At 29.0% G+C, this 15,033-nt stretch overlaps 1 protein-coding gene across 3 annotated transcripts in view; it reads right to left on the reverse strand.

Annotated features, from left to right (window-relative positions):
* Positions 1 to 15,033, reverse strand: part of LOC117171992 (BUB3-interacting and GLEBS motif-containing protein ZNF207) — a 27,565-nt gene that overhangs the window by 8,951 nt on the left and 3,581 nt on the right. For all 3 annotated transcript variants that reach the window (XR_004466946.1, XR_004466945.1, XM_033359709.1), the window contains exons 2-5: positions 13,455 to 13,581; positions 13,011 to 13,375; positions 9,069 to 9,396; positions 2,300 to 2,750 (exon numbers count right to left, since the gene is read on the reverse strand). Coding sequence is in view for 1 of the 3 variants with exons in the window: in XM_033359709.1 (XP_033215600.1) it covers positions 2,300 to 2,750; positions 9,069 to 9,396; positions 13,011 to 13,375; positions 13,455 to 13,581 (1,271 nt within the window). In the remaining 2 variants the exon portion in view is untranslated. The remainder of the gene's footprint in view (positions 1 to 2,299; positions 2,751 to 9,068; positions 9,397 to 13,010; positions 13,376 to 13,454; positions 13,582 to 15,033) is intronic.

A 15,033-nucleotide genomic window follows, 5' to 3' on the forward strand; every position in this document is an offset into this window, starting at 1 on the left:
CCCCCCCCCCAAATTCTTCGGTAGTATAGTGATCAGTATCATCCTTTCTTCTGTAGATCGAATCCACTTCAAATCAGGTAAGGTCTACACATTAGCTCGTAAAATCTCTAGTTTTTAACTTAATACATCAGCTAATCTAATTTTATTTCCTACTTCAGGTTAGATTTATCGTTCTCTTTCAAAATATACCGGAAAATTATAAAGTGATAATAATAAACAAAATGGCTGTTAATTACGTGAAAATATAAAGACTATATTCTTATTAATCCCACACTTTTTTCTGATCTTTAACTGTCGATTTATCGATAACTGTCACTACTTAGATTAAGTTTTATGTCAAGTAAAACTAAGAAAAATGGTATGGGAGAAATTTCCCATACAGTCCCAAAGTCTCATTTTATGGCCAAAAGAACGCAGTTTTTGGTATGTTCGTGTGAACAATCACTCATAACTTCGCCAATTATTATCCGATTTTCCATTTTTTCAGTGTTATTTTTCACGAGTAAAACAAAAGCTATGCGTCCTATGAAGAAGTGATTATTAACAAATTTGTAGATCTTGTTTGGGATAACAATTTTTGTTTATTCATCTTTTTTCGTATTTTGCATATTTTGTCTACAAAATGGAATTTTTCATTATGTTCTGTGCAATCAAAATTTGAACTTTCGATTTTTCAAGTAAATCCAAAAATTTGTTATGGACATCTTGTTGTAGGACTTTCGAAAAGCAATGTTTTTTTTTTTTTACTTTTTTCCATATCTTGGATTTTTTGGCTTAAGATTTTGATATTCGATTGATTTTTAAAACTTTATAAATGCCAGATTGATTTGATCCGTTCAGTTTTTCGAGAGGTATGGTGTTTACAGACGAACGGCCGGACGGACAGACATACGCCATCGTAAAAACTTAATTTTCGGATTCAGGGGTTCCCAAAACGTGGAGATCCGTTGAAAAACTGTCGTGTCAAATTGTGGACAATTCTAATACTTTCTAAATCATAAATTATGAGAATGTAAAAAACTCATGCGACTTGGCCTTTACTTTACTTTTAACATATTGTGTTGTTAATAATCTCCAAGATCGAATATTATCGTAAAAAAAATCGTCAAGGTTAAAAAAAAAGAAAAAAAATCGTCTGGTTTACATGAACCTATTCAAAAACGAGTTTCTGGCCATAAAATGAGATTCTGGGGGTTCTGATTTTAAATGGATTTTAAATGGATCCGGTCGGTAGTGTAATTGTCATTGCCCCCCTAAATTCTTCGGCAGTATAGTGGCCAGTATCGCCCTAAATTTTTCTTTAGATCAAATCCATTGAAAATCAGGTGCGTTATACACATAAACTCACAAAATCTCAACAGTTTTTGACTTAATTCACCTATTCCAATTTTCTTTACGAAATTTAGTGAGAGATTGACCGTAACCTCTTAAAACATAAAATACAATTTAAAGTGAAACTTATAGTAACCCTAAAAACATATTCTGAAGTTTAATGCTGATCATCTCCAATTACAAACTCATTTGGTACATTTTAAATTCCTCTTTTAAAATCCAAAAGAAATATAAACTAATCTCGCCATTCAAAATCTCCTTCTCACTTCTTGACCCCATTCATTCATTTTCTTCCGAAAACACATCATTTATACAAATACAAGCTCAATGCGATTCGAGCGGACAAATTAAGGAAAAAAAAAAACAGATTGTGGGAAATGTGGAAATACCTCGAGCATGACGGATGGACGTTAAATCAATATAACTCCAAATTCATCATTTCAAGAAACATAAATAGAATTTCGACAATTTAAACTTCAAACATTGCGCGATTCTAGTCCATTCGTCATGCCCCCTCGCACTCTACGCGGCAATATCTTAGCATCATCCGCAACTCAAGATAACAATAAAAATAATAACATAATAATAAAAAGTAAATAAATATATCAAACTCGAAAAAATACTACGGGGAATAATGGAACAGAACAAAGTTCACTCAGTGACGGTCTCTTTTTTTTCAGCAGTTCAACGGATGTGAAAAGATGCTCTTCGCACTGTTCCGGAGGTTTAGCTTTGCAGATATAATTTCACTAAGATACGAATAAATAAAAGGTAATAGATATATGTACACAATTCGCGTTCTGGTAGCTTACAATGATAGGGCTTAAAAAAATATGGGGGGGGGGGGGGGGGGGGGGGGGGGCTAGGGAGATTCTAGGACGAAGTTCATATTGAGATATCGAGGTCAGTGTTACGTGAGCTAGAGGGGGAGGGGGAGATTTTTGGACTAAAAATCTGGGAGACTTACCTGGTGGCAGGCCCATGGGGGGCGGTCGCATCATGTTACCTCCATGAATGAGCGCAGGTGCAGCAAGTGTCATGGTTGGTCGCATGAGCGGTCCCATCAGAGCTACGGAACTAACTGGCATTCCGGCAGAAGCTGGAACCATAACTGTTTGTGGCCTTTGAAACCTTTGTTGTTGCTGTTGTAAGGCACTTAAGGCGGCCTGTTGTCGCTGCTGTTGATCCTGAAAAGCTGCTGCAGCATTCGCGACTGCTTGCTGTTGCTGTTGATGCTGTTGTTGCTGCTGTTGTTGGTGTTGGTGTGCTTGTTGTTGTTGATGGTGGTGGTGTGCTTGTTGTTGTTGATGATGATGGTGAAGAGCAGCAGCATGTTGCTGAGCAGCCTCGGCTTGACTAGAGCGAGACTCCTCGTTTTGTCGACGCTGATACTTCGGTAATCTAGCCCGAATTTCCTCCTATTGAGCAAAATTAAAGAAATGGGGTTTAGCTAGATTGTTGACATTGGCCAACCGAGGCTATGTAGAGGGTGTCTACTCAAATCCTGGGGGGAAAAAAATCCCTGACAATTCCCGGTGTTTTTTTCAGGTATCTCAAGTTTTATTCCAGGTATAATTTTGCATAGTAGGGAGCCATTCAAATAATTCGCATTTTTTTTTAAAGAATTGACTGAGAATGAATACAGGTTCGAGAATTTATTATAAATTAATGTATGTACTAAATCAAATTTTGCATTTTCATCAAAATAAATGAATTTTTAACCAAATTTTCGACTAAAAAGATTAATCTCAGTTGTAAAATTAATTTTCCACCAAAAAAATGTTGACCAAATTAATACATTTTTAAGAGAAGAGGTTAAATTTCAATCAAGTAGTTTTATTTTCAACCAAGAAGATTGAATTTTTAACCAACAAAATTAATTTTTAAAAACGAAAAGATAAATTCTGTTCCAAAAACGACGATTTTTCAACAGAATACATGAATTTTGAACGAAACGGTTGAGTTATCAACTAAAAAGGACAAATTTTCAATAAAATAGTTGAATTTTAAACTAAAAAAATCCATTTTTAAACAAAAACGGAATAGTTACATTTTTAGTTTAAAAAAATATATATGATTTTTAACAAAGCTGATGAATTTGCAACTAAAATAACGAATTTTCCACTAGAATAGTTGAATTTTAAACCAAGAAACTAATTTTCAACAAAATAGATAAATACAGTACTATTGGATACGGAAATGACCTTGATATTAACCGGATATGACAGACAGTGCCCGCAACGACCAAAGTCTGAAATTCTTTGGGGATAGAAATTTGAAATTTACACATGTTAGCACGTGTGCATTTTTTCTAAATGAAATAAATAAATAAATGATTGCTTTGAAAACGTATGTAACATTTTTCAAACCGAAACTAAATAGTAGAGGAAACTTTCTTGCAAAAACATTTAGTGAAAAAATTGTCTCTTCATTCCAGCTAAACCTGTTCTAGATTCGTCGTTGGTTATGAAGATAACCATAAAAATTGCCGGTAGAATGTCAACAAGCGGATGGATGATGTATATTTTAATTGGAACAGGATTTTAATCTATAAGTCATTCTATCGATTTTTATCCTAAAACATTGAATAAGGGAAAAAAGTTTAGCAGTAATTCATGTGGTAAGGGTGCAGAAGTGAGAGTAAAAAGGGAATAAGCCAAATTCAGTGCAGCGTTATCGGGCTAGCATCTGTTAGTTCTCCCCAACATGACGTTAAATTACAAAAATAGAGCAAATTAAGAATATGTTTAACGATGATTAATTAATTTTCAATTATTTCAAAAAATTTAATTTGTTTAATAATTTTTCTTTCGAAATTTCGTTTTTTTCCTGAAAATTATTACTATTAGTCTAGTGAAATATGTATTAACATTGATTTATTAATTTTCAATTATTTAAAGAAATTGAATTTGTTTAAATAATTTTTTCTAAAATTATTTTTTTTAATAAAAATATTACTGTATTATCGTTAAATCAAATAAATTTATTTTCAATTATTCACCAATCGTTGAAGTCACATTACGTTTACAAAAATAATAAATCATATAAATATAATATTACTGACTTAATTAACACAATAATTTTTCCATATATACTCCCGTTATCTAATGATTAAACTCTTACTTTCAGCATCAATTTATTTATTTTCAATCGCATGTAAACAAGTGAAATTCATCCCTAAGAAATTGCCACTTTTAAGTATCAGATGGCCGCCAGGCCATTTCCGTGGCCTTACCCAATAATGCTAGTTATACAAATGAAAAAACATTGTTGTTCAATTTTATGTCGCAATTTAAAAAAAAATTAAGCATGCTCAGAAATTTCCTGACTTTCAAACAAATTCTCTGATATTTTCAGGTTTTTCCAGGTTTATAAAAATTCCCGGCTTTTACAGTAGAGTAGACACCCTGTATGAAGTAGAAAATAAAATTGTTGTACTAAGAAAAGAGGGAAAGCAAGCCTCACAGTCCCTAAGTGATAAAATATAGGGAACAATGGTTAATTTTTGTTACGCTCATAGGGCACTTTTCTCGCGCTCAAAGGGTAACAAATTCAGGATAAATTCATAAGACCTCAAAACAATTCTAGTTAAATTCCAAAGAATTCAAATGAAAAAAAACTTTAAAAATCAAAAAAACTCCATAGATTTCCGTAAAATTGACATGAATTTAGATCAATTACAGATAAACTAGAACTGAATTGAATTCATAAAACTTCCAAGGTGAATTAAAAAAATTCAAATAAATTTGAAAACGATTTAAAAATATGAAGAAAAAAAACTTAATTGAATTCAGTAACCTTGGAATAAGCTTAGAAAAATGCAAGTGAGTTAAAAAGAATTTTATGAAACACCTATAAATTCAAAATGAGATTGAAAGAATTTAGGATCAATTAAATAAAAACGTTTAAAATTCCTAGAAAATACATTTAATTAAATAGAATTGAGTAAATTTAGAAGAATTCAAGTAAATTAAAAAAAATTCAAGAGAATTCAAGGTGAATTTAAAAAAAAATGAAATCTTAAAATCTTTAAACCCCTTCTAATTTCTAACACAAGAAGTGACTAATGACTCAAAAACAACTCAAGTTATAAATTGAAAAGAATCGGAAAATTTTTTTTTATCGGAAAACTTCGATTAATTACAATAATTTTAAATAAATTTAGAGAAATGTAAAGGAAATAAGAACAATCAGATTTATTCATTAAAAATCGAGATGAATTTTAAAAAGTAATCAAGTGAGTTTAAAACAATTAAAAAATATGAAAGAATAAATTAGATTGAATAGAATTGTGTGAATTTAGACGAATTTAAATAGATTCAGGATAAATTAATAAGAATTCAGGGCGAATATCAAATGAATTGCAAAAAAATTTGAAAGTCTCTTCAAATCTTTCAAACCCTACGAAAGCCCTCACTTCGTGTGAATATATTCTTTGAAATCCATTAAAGAATTTAAACTCTTTAAAATTATTAAGACCCTTCAAATTATTACGATTTTTTAAAAATGCCTTAGAATCTTTTAAAATACCATAAAATATTTCAGTCTTTGCAATCCGTTCAAACTATTAAAGTAAATAAGCAACATTCTGAGAATTGTTTAAAATTTTTTAAAATATTTAAAATCTTTTGTAATCCCTTAAAATGTTTAAAACTCCTGAAAATGCGAATTAATTTTAAAAAATACATTAAAACGTTTAAAATCCTTTGAACATTTATTAATTTTATCAATTGATTCTCAGGATCAAATAAATACTTCTGAAAAATCCAAACAATCCATTAAATTAAGTAAATTTACTAGAATTCAAGTAAATAAAAAAAATCGAAACAATGCCAAAGAATTAAAAAAAAGGATAAATTAAAAAGAATTCAGGGTGAATTCCAAAAACTAATGTCAAAACCTAAAATCTCTCAAACCTTATGCAATACCTCCCTTCTCTTGAATAAATGCTTTAAAATCCACTAAAATATTATTAAATCCCGTGAAATGCTATGAAATCTGGCGATATTTCCTTACATCCTGCAATATTTATTAAAATACATAGAGAAAATGAAAAAAAAACCTTAAAATCATTTAAATTCTCGGAAACCTTATAAAATCCCGTGAAATTTTTCTAAGTATCTTAAACCCTTATAGATCCTGTATAATCGTCCCATATCTTCCAAAATTATGGGAAATTATTTACTCTAGCATATTTCAAACTCTTTTAAATCCCTTCAAATTATTGAAATAAATTAAATGCTCTTTGAAATCTTTTAAGATTGCCTAAAATATTTAAAATCCTTTGAAATCCACTAAAATATTATAAAATCCCGTGAAATGTTATAATATCTGAGACTTTAAAATCCCCTAAAACCATTGAAATCCTCGAAAATATTATAGAATAACGAGACATATCTTAAAATATCTAAAAATCTTCTGTAAAATCGATCTATACATTACGAAATTCTAGTAAATGCATTGTCCTAAAATATTTTGAACGCTTTGAAATCCATTCAAATGAATGAAACTAATTAATAATATGTTTCTTGAAATCTTTTAAAATTTCCTAAATATTTCAAAACCTTTAAAATTCCATTAACCTATTGAAATCAATTAAAAATTACTTGGAATCTTTCAAAATAACCTAGAAGAACCTAAATTATTTTAAATCCTTTAAAATCTCAATTGACTCAGAGGATCAATTAATATTAAGTAGGCTTAAGAATTCAGGGTGTATTTCAAATCTCTTCCAATTTTTAGAACCCACGAAGTAGAATAAGGTACCCCACTCCCGGAAAGCTTGGACGCGTGAATTCGGATTTTGTTTAGTTTTGCATCGCTCGTAATGCCTATTGCGGAAAAATGCGAAACGGAGAACTTTTTCAAAATTCTCTGCTTTTTTCTTGACTAATTTTTCATTTCAAATAATTAATAATAAAATTCCAACATTTTCATCTTGTGATACTTTTAACATCAAATATTTTATAAAGGGAATAAAACAGTATATCATATACAAATGTTAAATTTATTAATTTATTTCAAACAAACAAAAATGTTTTTTCTACTATAGAAGATGGCTTTTTAACCAAATAATAGAATTTTTAACATAATATTTGAATATTCAATATAAAAAGACAAATTCCCAACGAAAAAGTGGCATAGTTTATATTTTATTTAGAAAAGAATTAAATTTATGCAACAAAAGAAAAGAATTTTAAAACCAAAAAGACGAATTTCCAACAAATAAAGATTCTTCACTCAAAAAAAAAAAAGTTTATTTAAATTATTGAACCTTCAAACCAGAAGATACATTTTCTTTACAATAATTGAATTTTCGAACAAAAAATATGACTTTTTAGCAAAAAATTAATTTTCTACGAAACTGATGCATTTTTACCCAACAAAAATGAAATTCCAAACTAAAAAATTATTTTTTTTACCAATAAAAGAGATGAATTTTCAAGTTAAAATATAAATCCTTAAAACAAGTGATTTCTTAACAAAGTGAAAGAAGAAATTTAATTTTTTTTTAATGAAAATTTAACTTTTTGACTAACTACCATTCTTCTTTATTGAATATCAAGCAAAGTAAAATGATGTAATTTTCAATACCAAAAACAGTATAATTTTCAACCAAAAATTGTGACTGAATAAAAATGTTGAATTTTCAACCAAACAGTTGCATTTTCATCCAAGAAAGGTGTAATTTCTGCTTAAGCAAGTGAATTTTTAAATCAAGAAGGCAAATTAAAAAAAAAATAGTTGAATTTTCAACCGAAAAGTTACATTTTTATATAAGAAAGATGAAATTTCTCCTAAGACAGATAAATTAAACAAAGCAAAAAACAAAAGTTGTTGCGAATTTTCAAAATTCTAATCTGAAAATATTTCATTTTAATCTTAAATTATTCAGATTCGAGATTCTCAAATTCAAAATAAGGTTGTTCAATTTTAAACGCTTTGAATTAGAAATTATACAATTTCAACTACTTTCTAAAAAAATTCTCCATTAAAAAAAAATTTTAATCTGAAATTTTTCTATGTAGAACGCTCTTAATTACAAATAATACAGTTTTAATTCCTTTGAATTTTAAATTATTGAATTTTCAAAATTGTATCTGGAAAATATTTCCTTTTAGATATCTTCAAGTTGTCCTTATTTTCGAAATTTTGTTATCATCTTATATCATTGAAATTCGAGATTCTTATATTTAAAATAAAATTGTTTTATTCTATAAGCTTTAAATTAAAAATGATAAAATTTCCAATTTTTTCTAATAAATTTTTCTAATTTTCAAAATTTAATGTAAAAGTGCACAATTTGAAACACTTTTAGATTAGAAATAAAACCATTTGGAAAACTTGTATTTCAAAGCTTTTCCGCAAGAGGCGCTACAAACGATGCCAACTAACTATATCCGAATCTATGCATTTGAAATCAACTAGAACCTTAAAAATCTCTTAAAATTATTGAAATTTATTACAAATTTATCGTGATCTTTAAAAATACCCTGAAATATTTCAAAAGAATTCAGGACAATTCGGTAATAGCTACCAACCGATGAGCAAATTTATTGACAAAAAAGTGACATTATTAAAAGTTACATTATGGGCTGCATATAGGGTACCATAGAAACTAAATCTTTAAAATAGGGTACTTTAGGGCCCTCAACTGAATATAAGGTACAGTAGGGATTATAGGGACCGGTCTGTGAGGCCTGGGGAAGAAATACGAGCGGGATTTTTTTACTTACGAGACTGAGATCTTCGGGGGGATGAATGATTTTACTAGCGGCGCCAGTGGTGGCGATAAGGTTAACTTTCTGATCACTAGAGTGGTTATTGGCAGAACTTTCGGAACCGCCATAAGCGGGGAATGTGGGCTTCATAGGTCCGATGGACCCACCAGCGATTGAGGTGATGGGTTTGAAATCCGCGCCAAGTGGCGTTGCTGAGCTCACAGAAGTAGAGGCAGTCGATACAGCAGCGGCACTTGGAAATAGAGGTCGCGACGGAGGCCCGGATGAACTGCTAACTGGAGGCTGCATTCCTGGAGGCATTCCTGACATTCCACCCATCATACTGAAACGGAAAAATAAACAATGAATCAACTTAATAATCATTTATCTGCCATTGTTTATATATGTATTTTGTGAAATTCTTCTAATTCATCAACAGGGTGTCTACTCAAATCCTGAAAAAATATTCTCCGACAATTCCAGATACAATTATTTTTTAATAACTTTTGATTAATAATTACGACTTCATATTCAGATCCAACGACCCCAAAAACCCCACGATACAATTTTTAAGAATAACAAATTTTCCTGCCAGTTTGGGCACTTTTTGTCGAATTCTCTCTTCCAACGAATGGGTTAATTGAATAGTTGAATTTTTAACTAAATAGTTGTAGTTCGAACTAAAAAAGATCAATTAGTTCAATTTGAAATGAACACCAATCATTTGATTTTCAGTTTAAAAAATTAATTTTCCACAAACAAACTCAACTTTTCAACCAAAGTGACTATTTTTCAACTAAAACTATGAATTCAACTCAAATACTTGAATTTTCAAGCAAAAGGATGAATTTTTAAACAAGGTGATTAATGTTATGCCAAAAAGACGATTTTCCAACAAAATACATGAATTTTGAAATAAAATTGATGACATTTCAATAAAAAATGGAATAGTTAAATTTTCCGTAAAAAAAAAATTGATTTTTAACTGAACCGATGCCTTTTCAACTAAAATGAAAAATCTGTAACTGGAATAGTAGAATTTGCAACCGAAAAGATATATTTTCAACCCAGAAGATTAATTTCTGCCAAAAAAGACAAATTCTCAACAAAATAAATGAATTGTTAACCAAATAGTTGAATTTTAAACTTAAAAAAAGATCAATTTTCAACCAAATAGTTAAATTATGAACTAAAAAATAACAGTTTTGAACCAAAAATGGAATAATTTAATTTTCATTAAAAAGACAAATTAATTTTCCACCAAAAAATTTGTTATCCAAAGTGATGAATTGTCAACGGAAAAGATTAATAATTTACTTTAGTATTGGAATTACAAAACCGGAAAATCACGAACTAAAATAATTTAAACTTCAATATTAAATAGAATTTTCATTATATTGGGAATGGTTAAACAGCGATATGCCACCTGTTGATGAAAATCCGAACTAGAAGGAATAGGTGCGATTTTAAAGCTGTAAATTAATTTTCGTATAAAAGTGTTTTAACGATTTTTGTTGTGGAGTTTAAATTATTTGTTGGATACTAAAAGTAACTCTTTATCGGAAACAAAGGGGTGTAGATGGAATTTAAATCTTATAAGGTGAAGAAACATATATTCTTACAGAAATATCTGTCCAACTGTGATTTCCATCCTTTTTTAAAATACATTTTCAATTGAATAACTGTGAATATAAATTAATAATGATTTTTAAAACTAAATTGTTCTTTAAGATTTAAAAAGTGAATAATAATTTACTTTTCAAGCCGAATCGAAATCAGTTCGTAATTTTAGAACTTCCAGTCTTATTAGTTAAACAAATGTAAACGCCCGATTGAAACTTTATCAACTAGTTTCAATTTCAAACTAATTTTAAAATAATATAATCATAAACAAAGGCTTTTATTAAATGTAAAATATTATTTCAGTCTAAAATATTACATTTTTAAACCATTCAATTTGAAAATTTTAAATTAAGAAAAATAAGAATTACTTAATATTTAGAAATATTTGACTGTTTATTTAAAATCTATAATTATCGTTAAACATCAAAAACTAAATTTTGAACATTACATTTTAATTTTTTATTTAAAAGAATTTAATTTGTAACTAAAATTGTTGAACTTCGATGAATAAATAACAAATGAACACATATTCTTTTAAAAAATTCAAGGAAGTTGAAGAAATATTTAGAAGTTTTGATAAAATTCAAATTCAATATAAAATGATTTGAAATAATTGAAATAAAGTGTGTACGTGTACCGCCAAAATATAGATTTTGGCTGATTTCGAACAAAAAATTTAAAAGATTTTTAAGAATTTGAAATGGATTCAGATGATAAAAAAAAATTTCCTATGAAAGTTAATAATGATTTTTATTTGTAAAAGATAATTTTGAGCGATTATTCAAAAAGATTTAGAAAGATTTACAAAATTATAAAAAATCAATGTGGAAGATTTTAAGGAAATGTGTTCACGTTGGCAGAATTTAAAAAGAAATTGAAAAAAAAAATGTAAACAACATGCAAATGTTTCGAGATTTTCAAATGAAATTTGGAAGCATTTTAAGAATTTTTTAATCATTTAAAATATAAATAATTTAACTTTTAATTTAAGAAGTGTACAGTTTCATTGATTGATTCTTCGATTTAGAGTTTAGAGCACTGAAAATAATAACGTGGAATTATATGTTTAGAACTGAATCTGAATCTTTGAACTCTACAATTTATAAAAGAAAAAATATTTATTTTGCAATTTAACTGCATTTAATTCAAAATTGTTCAGTTTAAGTGTTAGTAGCTTCCATTGTATGTGTGTAAATTATTTTAAAAGTTTGAAATTCAAGACTTCCACTTTGAATGCTTTCATTTGCAGCTCAGTTTTTATTCATTCAAATGGAAAAATTGTTAGCTTCAGAGTTCGATTTTTTAAATTTCATTGACCATGAAAAGTTTGCACGAAACGGAAAATGACCGGGAATTTTTTTCTGGAATTAAAGCGGCCACCCTAAATCGTGTATTATTCGTATTCTTCGCATAATCTGGATGAAATTTGTCGCTACATATGTATACATAACACATGTGTTTTTTTCACTGTATAATATGGAAAAGCTATCTAAAACTATTTGTTTTTTTATGAAGATTTGTTTTTAACATTCAATCATTTTTTTATACTTGACAAAACTATCGTAAAAATACTTTTATGCAAAAATTAATGTACAACTTTAAAATTGTACCTACTCTTTCTAGTTCCAGTTTTGAGCACCAGGTGGCGAAATGGTGGCAAATTTTCTGTTATTTTTTTAGATAAAATCTAAAGTATCATTTTTTCTATTCCCTATTGTCTTCTGGGTTTTATCTATTTCTTCTCATTTTTCTTCCAATTCTGCCAACAACTTTCTTATTGCTTTTTGACATTTTTTCCAGGGAAAAAGGAAGAAAAATGACATAGGGTATTCCCAGAAAAACATAACCTAACCCTTGTTTTTAAAGAATAAAGAATTTAGTCAATACATTGTCTAAGCTTATATTTTAAACTAATAGTGTTTTAAAACCATAAGAACTGTGGCAGCAGGGAGTGTAATTGTCGGTAATTATGAGAATAAGGTGGTGCCTAAAAGGTTTAAAAACTCTAAAATGACCTTTACCTTTAAAAAGTGACCCACAATTTTCCGAAACCCCCACTCTCCTAAACTGCGTGGCGTATTAGGGGCACACTTACAAGCACACTCTCGGAAAAGTTCCCTGACTTGCAGAAAAAAATTCCCTAACATTTCCACATTTTTTCAAGTATATAAAAATTCCCTGACAATTCCAGAGTTTCTAGGTAGGGTAGACACCCTCATCGAGTACGGTCGATAATTGTTTCTATGCAATTATAACTTACAAGCAACTTGCAAATCTTCGAATTTAAAACGTTTTTCAGTTTGAATCATAAATTTAAGATTTTTAAATTCTTACCCGGGTCCCATGAAGGGCGGGCCCACATGACCCATATGCCCCATCATATGATGCATGGGTGGTGGGAACTGTCCCATAGGAGGCATTCCCGGATGTCCCTGCATTCCAGGCATTCCTCCAGACATCACAGAAGAATTCGAGTTCATCACTCCTGGTGCCGAACCCAAAAGTCCTTCCGGTTTCGATTTCTTTTGCGCGGGTTCATCTTCTCCGGAACTTGGAGATCCGGCGCGCGTACCGTTTCTTTGCCTCTCGTGTTCTTTCGCATCGTTTGGCGGAATACCTTCCATTCCATAAATTTCTATCTCAATATTGCTGCGATTCGGTAGTGAGTTCGGCACTTTGTCAATTGCCTCTTTATGCACCTGAAAATAAGCAATTTTTATTTAGTACTTTTTTTATCATGTGGTATTGGCATGAAAACATAATTTTTTATTGCTTTACCTGCATACAATGTATACTAAGTCCGGGACCTGTGTATAGCTTTTTGTGACAAATGTGACACTTGAAGTGTTTCGCTTTCTGATGTTGAATAAGAATCTTTTCGTCGTCAAATTCACGGTTGCAATACCTTTTTAGAATTCATTAGTCAAGGAATTTACTATTTATGTTTTACAACTTTTGCGCTTGGGTTGTTACGGCTTTCAATTAAAAACAAACACACACCTAAGCCTTTGACAGCTTTTAAATAGGAAAATTTCCTAATTAAATATTGAAAGACAGTATGAAGGCGTCTAGGCAAATCCTTGTAAAAAAACCCCTGATAATTTCAAGTTATTTTCAGGTATCTCAAGTTTTTTTCAAGGTATAATTTTTCACAGTACGAAGCCATTCGAATATCTAGCATTTTTTAAAACAGTCCTCTCGGAACCACCAAAAATTAATTAAATAATACTAAAAACAGAATTAATAATGAATTTGAATAATAATACGAACAAAATTTTATTTCAACCACAAAGAATTATTTATTATATACCAAAAATGAAATAGTTAAATATTCAGTTTGAAAAAATTAATTTTCAACCAAATTAATGAATTATCAAATACTCGTAAAATTGTCAATCTATGACTGGAATATGTGAATTTTAAACCAAAAAGATGAATTTTCAAATAAAATAATGAATCTTTAGCTGGAATATGTAGTTAAATTTGAAACCAAAACGATTAATTTCTATACACAAAAAAAATTCAACAAAATACATGAGTTTTCAACTAAAAATATAAACTGCGAATCAAATATTGAACACTTAAGATTAAAGTTACCAAACTTAATTTTCAGCCAGCAATGCATTTCTCATTAAAATGATGGAATATTAAATCGGAATAGTTAAAGTTTCAACTGAAGCAATTGAATTTTAATCCAAAAGATAAATGTTCAAATAAAATTATGAATTTTCAATTGAAATACTAGGATTTTCACCAAAATGGTTAATGTCTATAAAAAAATACGTATTTTCAATTACAACAGATTATTTTTACACAAAAAATTGAATAGTTAAATTTTCAGTTATTAAAATTAATTTTCGACCAAAAAAAATTAATTTTCTAATCAAGAAGAAATATTTCTATGAAAAAAGGAGATTTTTAAACCAAAACAGATAATTTTTTAACCAAAAGGATGAATTTTCAATTAAAATTATAATTATTTAACTGCAATACTTGAATCTGGAACCAAAAAGAGACATTTTCCACTAAAATGATGAAGCTTTTACTAGAATAGTTAAATTTTAAAACAAAAAGATGAATTTTCAAATAAAATTATGAATCTTTAACTTAAATAATTGAACTTCCAAACTAAAAAGTCTCATTCTAAACTAAAAAGATTAATTTCTAACAAAAAAAAGACAAATTTTCAATTAAAAAACGTAATTTTGCAACCAAAAATTGAACAGTTAAATTTGTATTACAAGGAAAATACTGTTTAACCCTTAAACGGCCAAAACGCCACTACCGGTACACTGCTTTTCAACGGCCAATAACTAAGACTATTCGACACTAGAAAAAATTAAGACACATATATTTT

The sequence above is a fragment of the Belonocnema kinseyi genome, chromosome 1 (assembly GCF_010883055.1).
Source record: "Belonocnema kinseyi isolate 2016_QV_RU_SX_M_011 chromosome 1, B_treatae_v1, whole genome shotgun sequence".
Classification (NCBI taxonomy): domain Eukaryota; kingdom Metazoa; phylum Arthropoda; class Insecta; order Hymenoptera; family Cynipidae; genus Belonocnema; species Belonocnema kinseyi.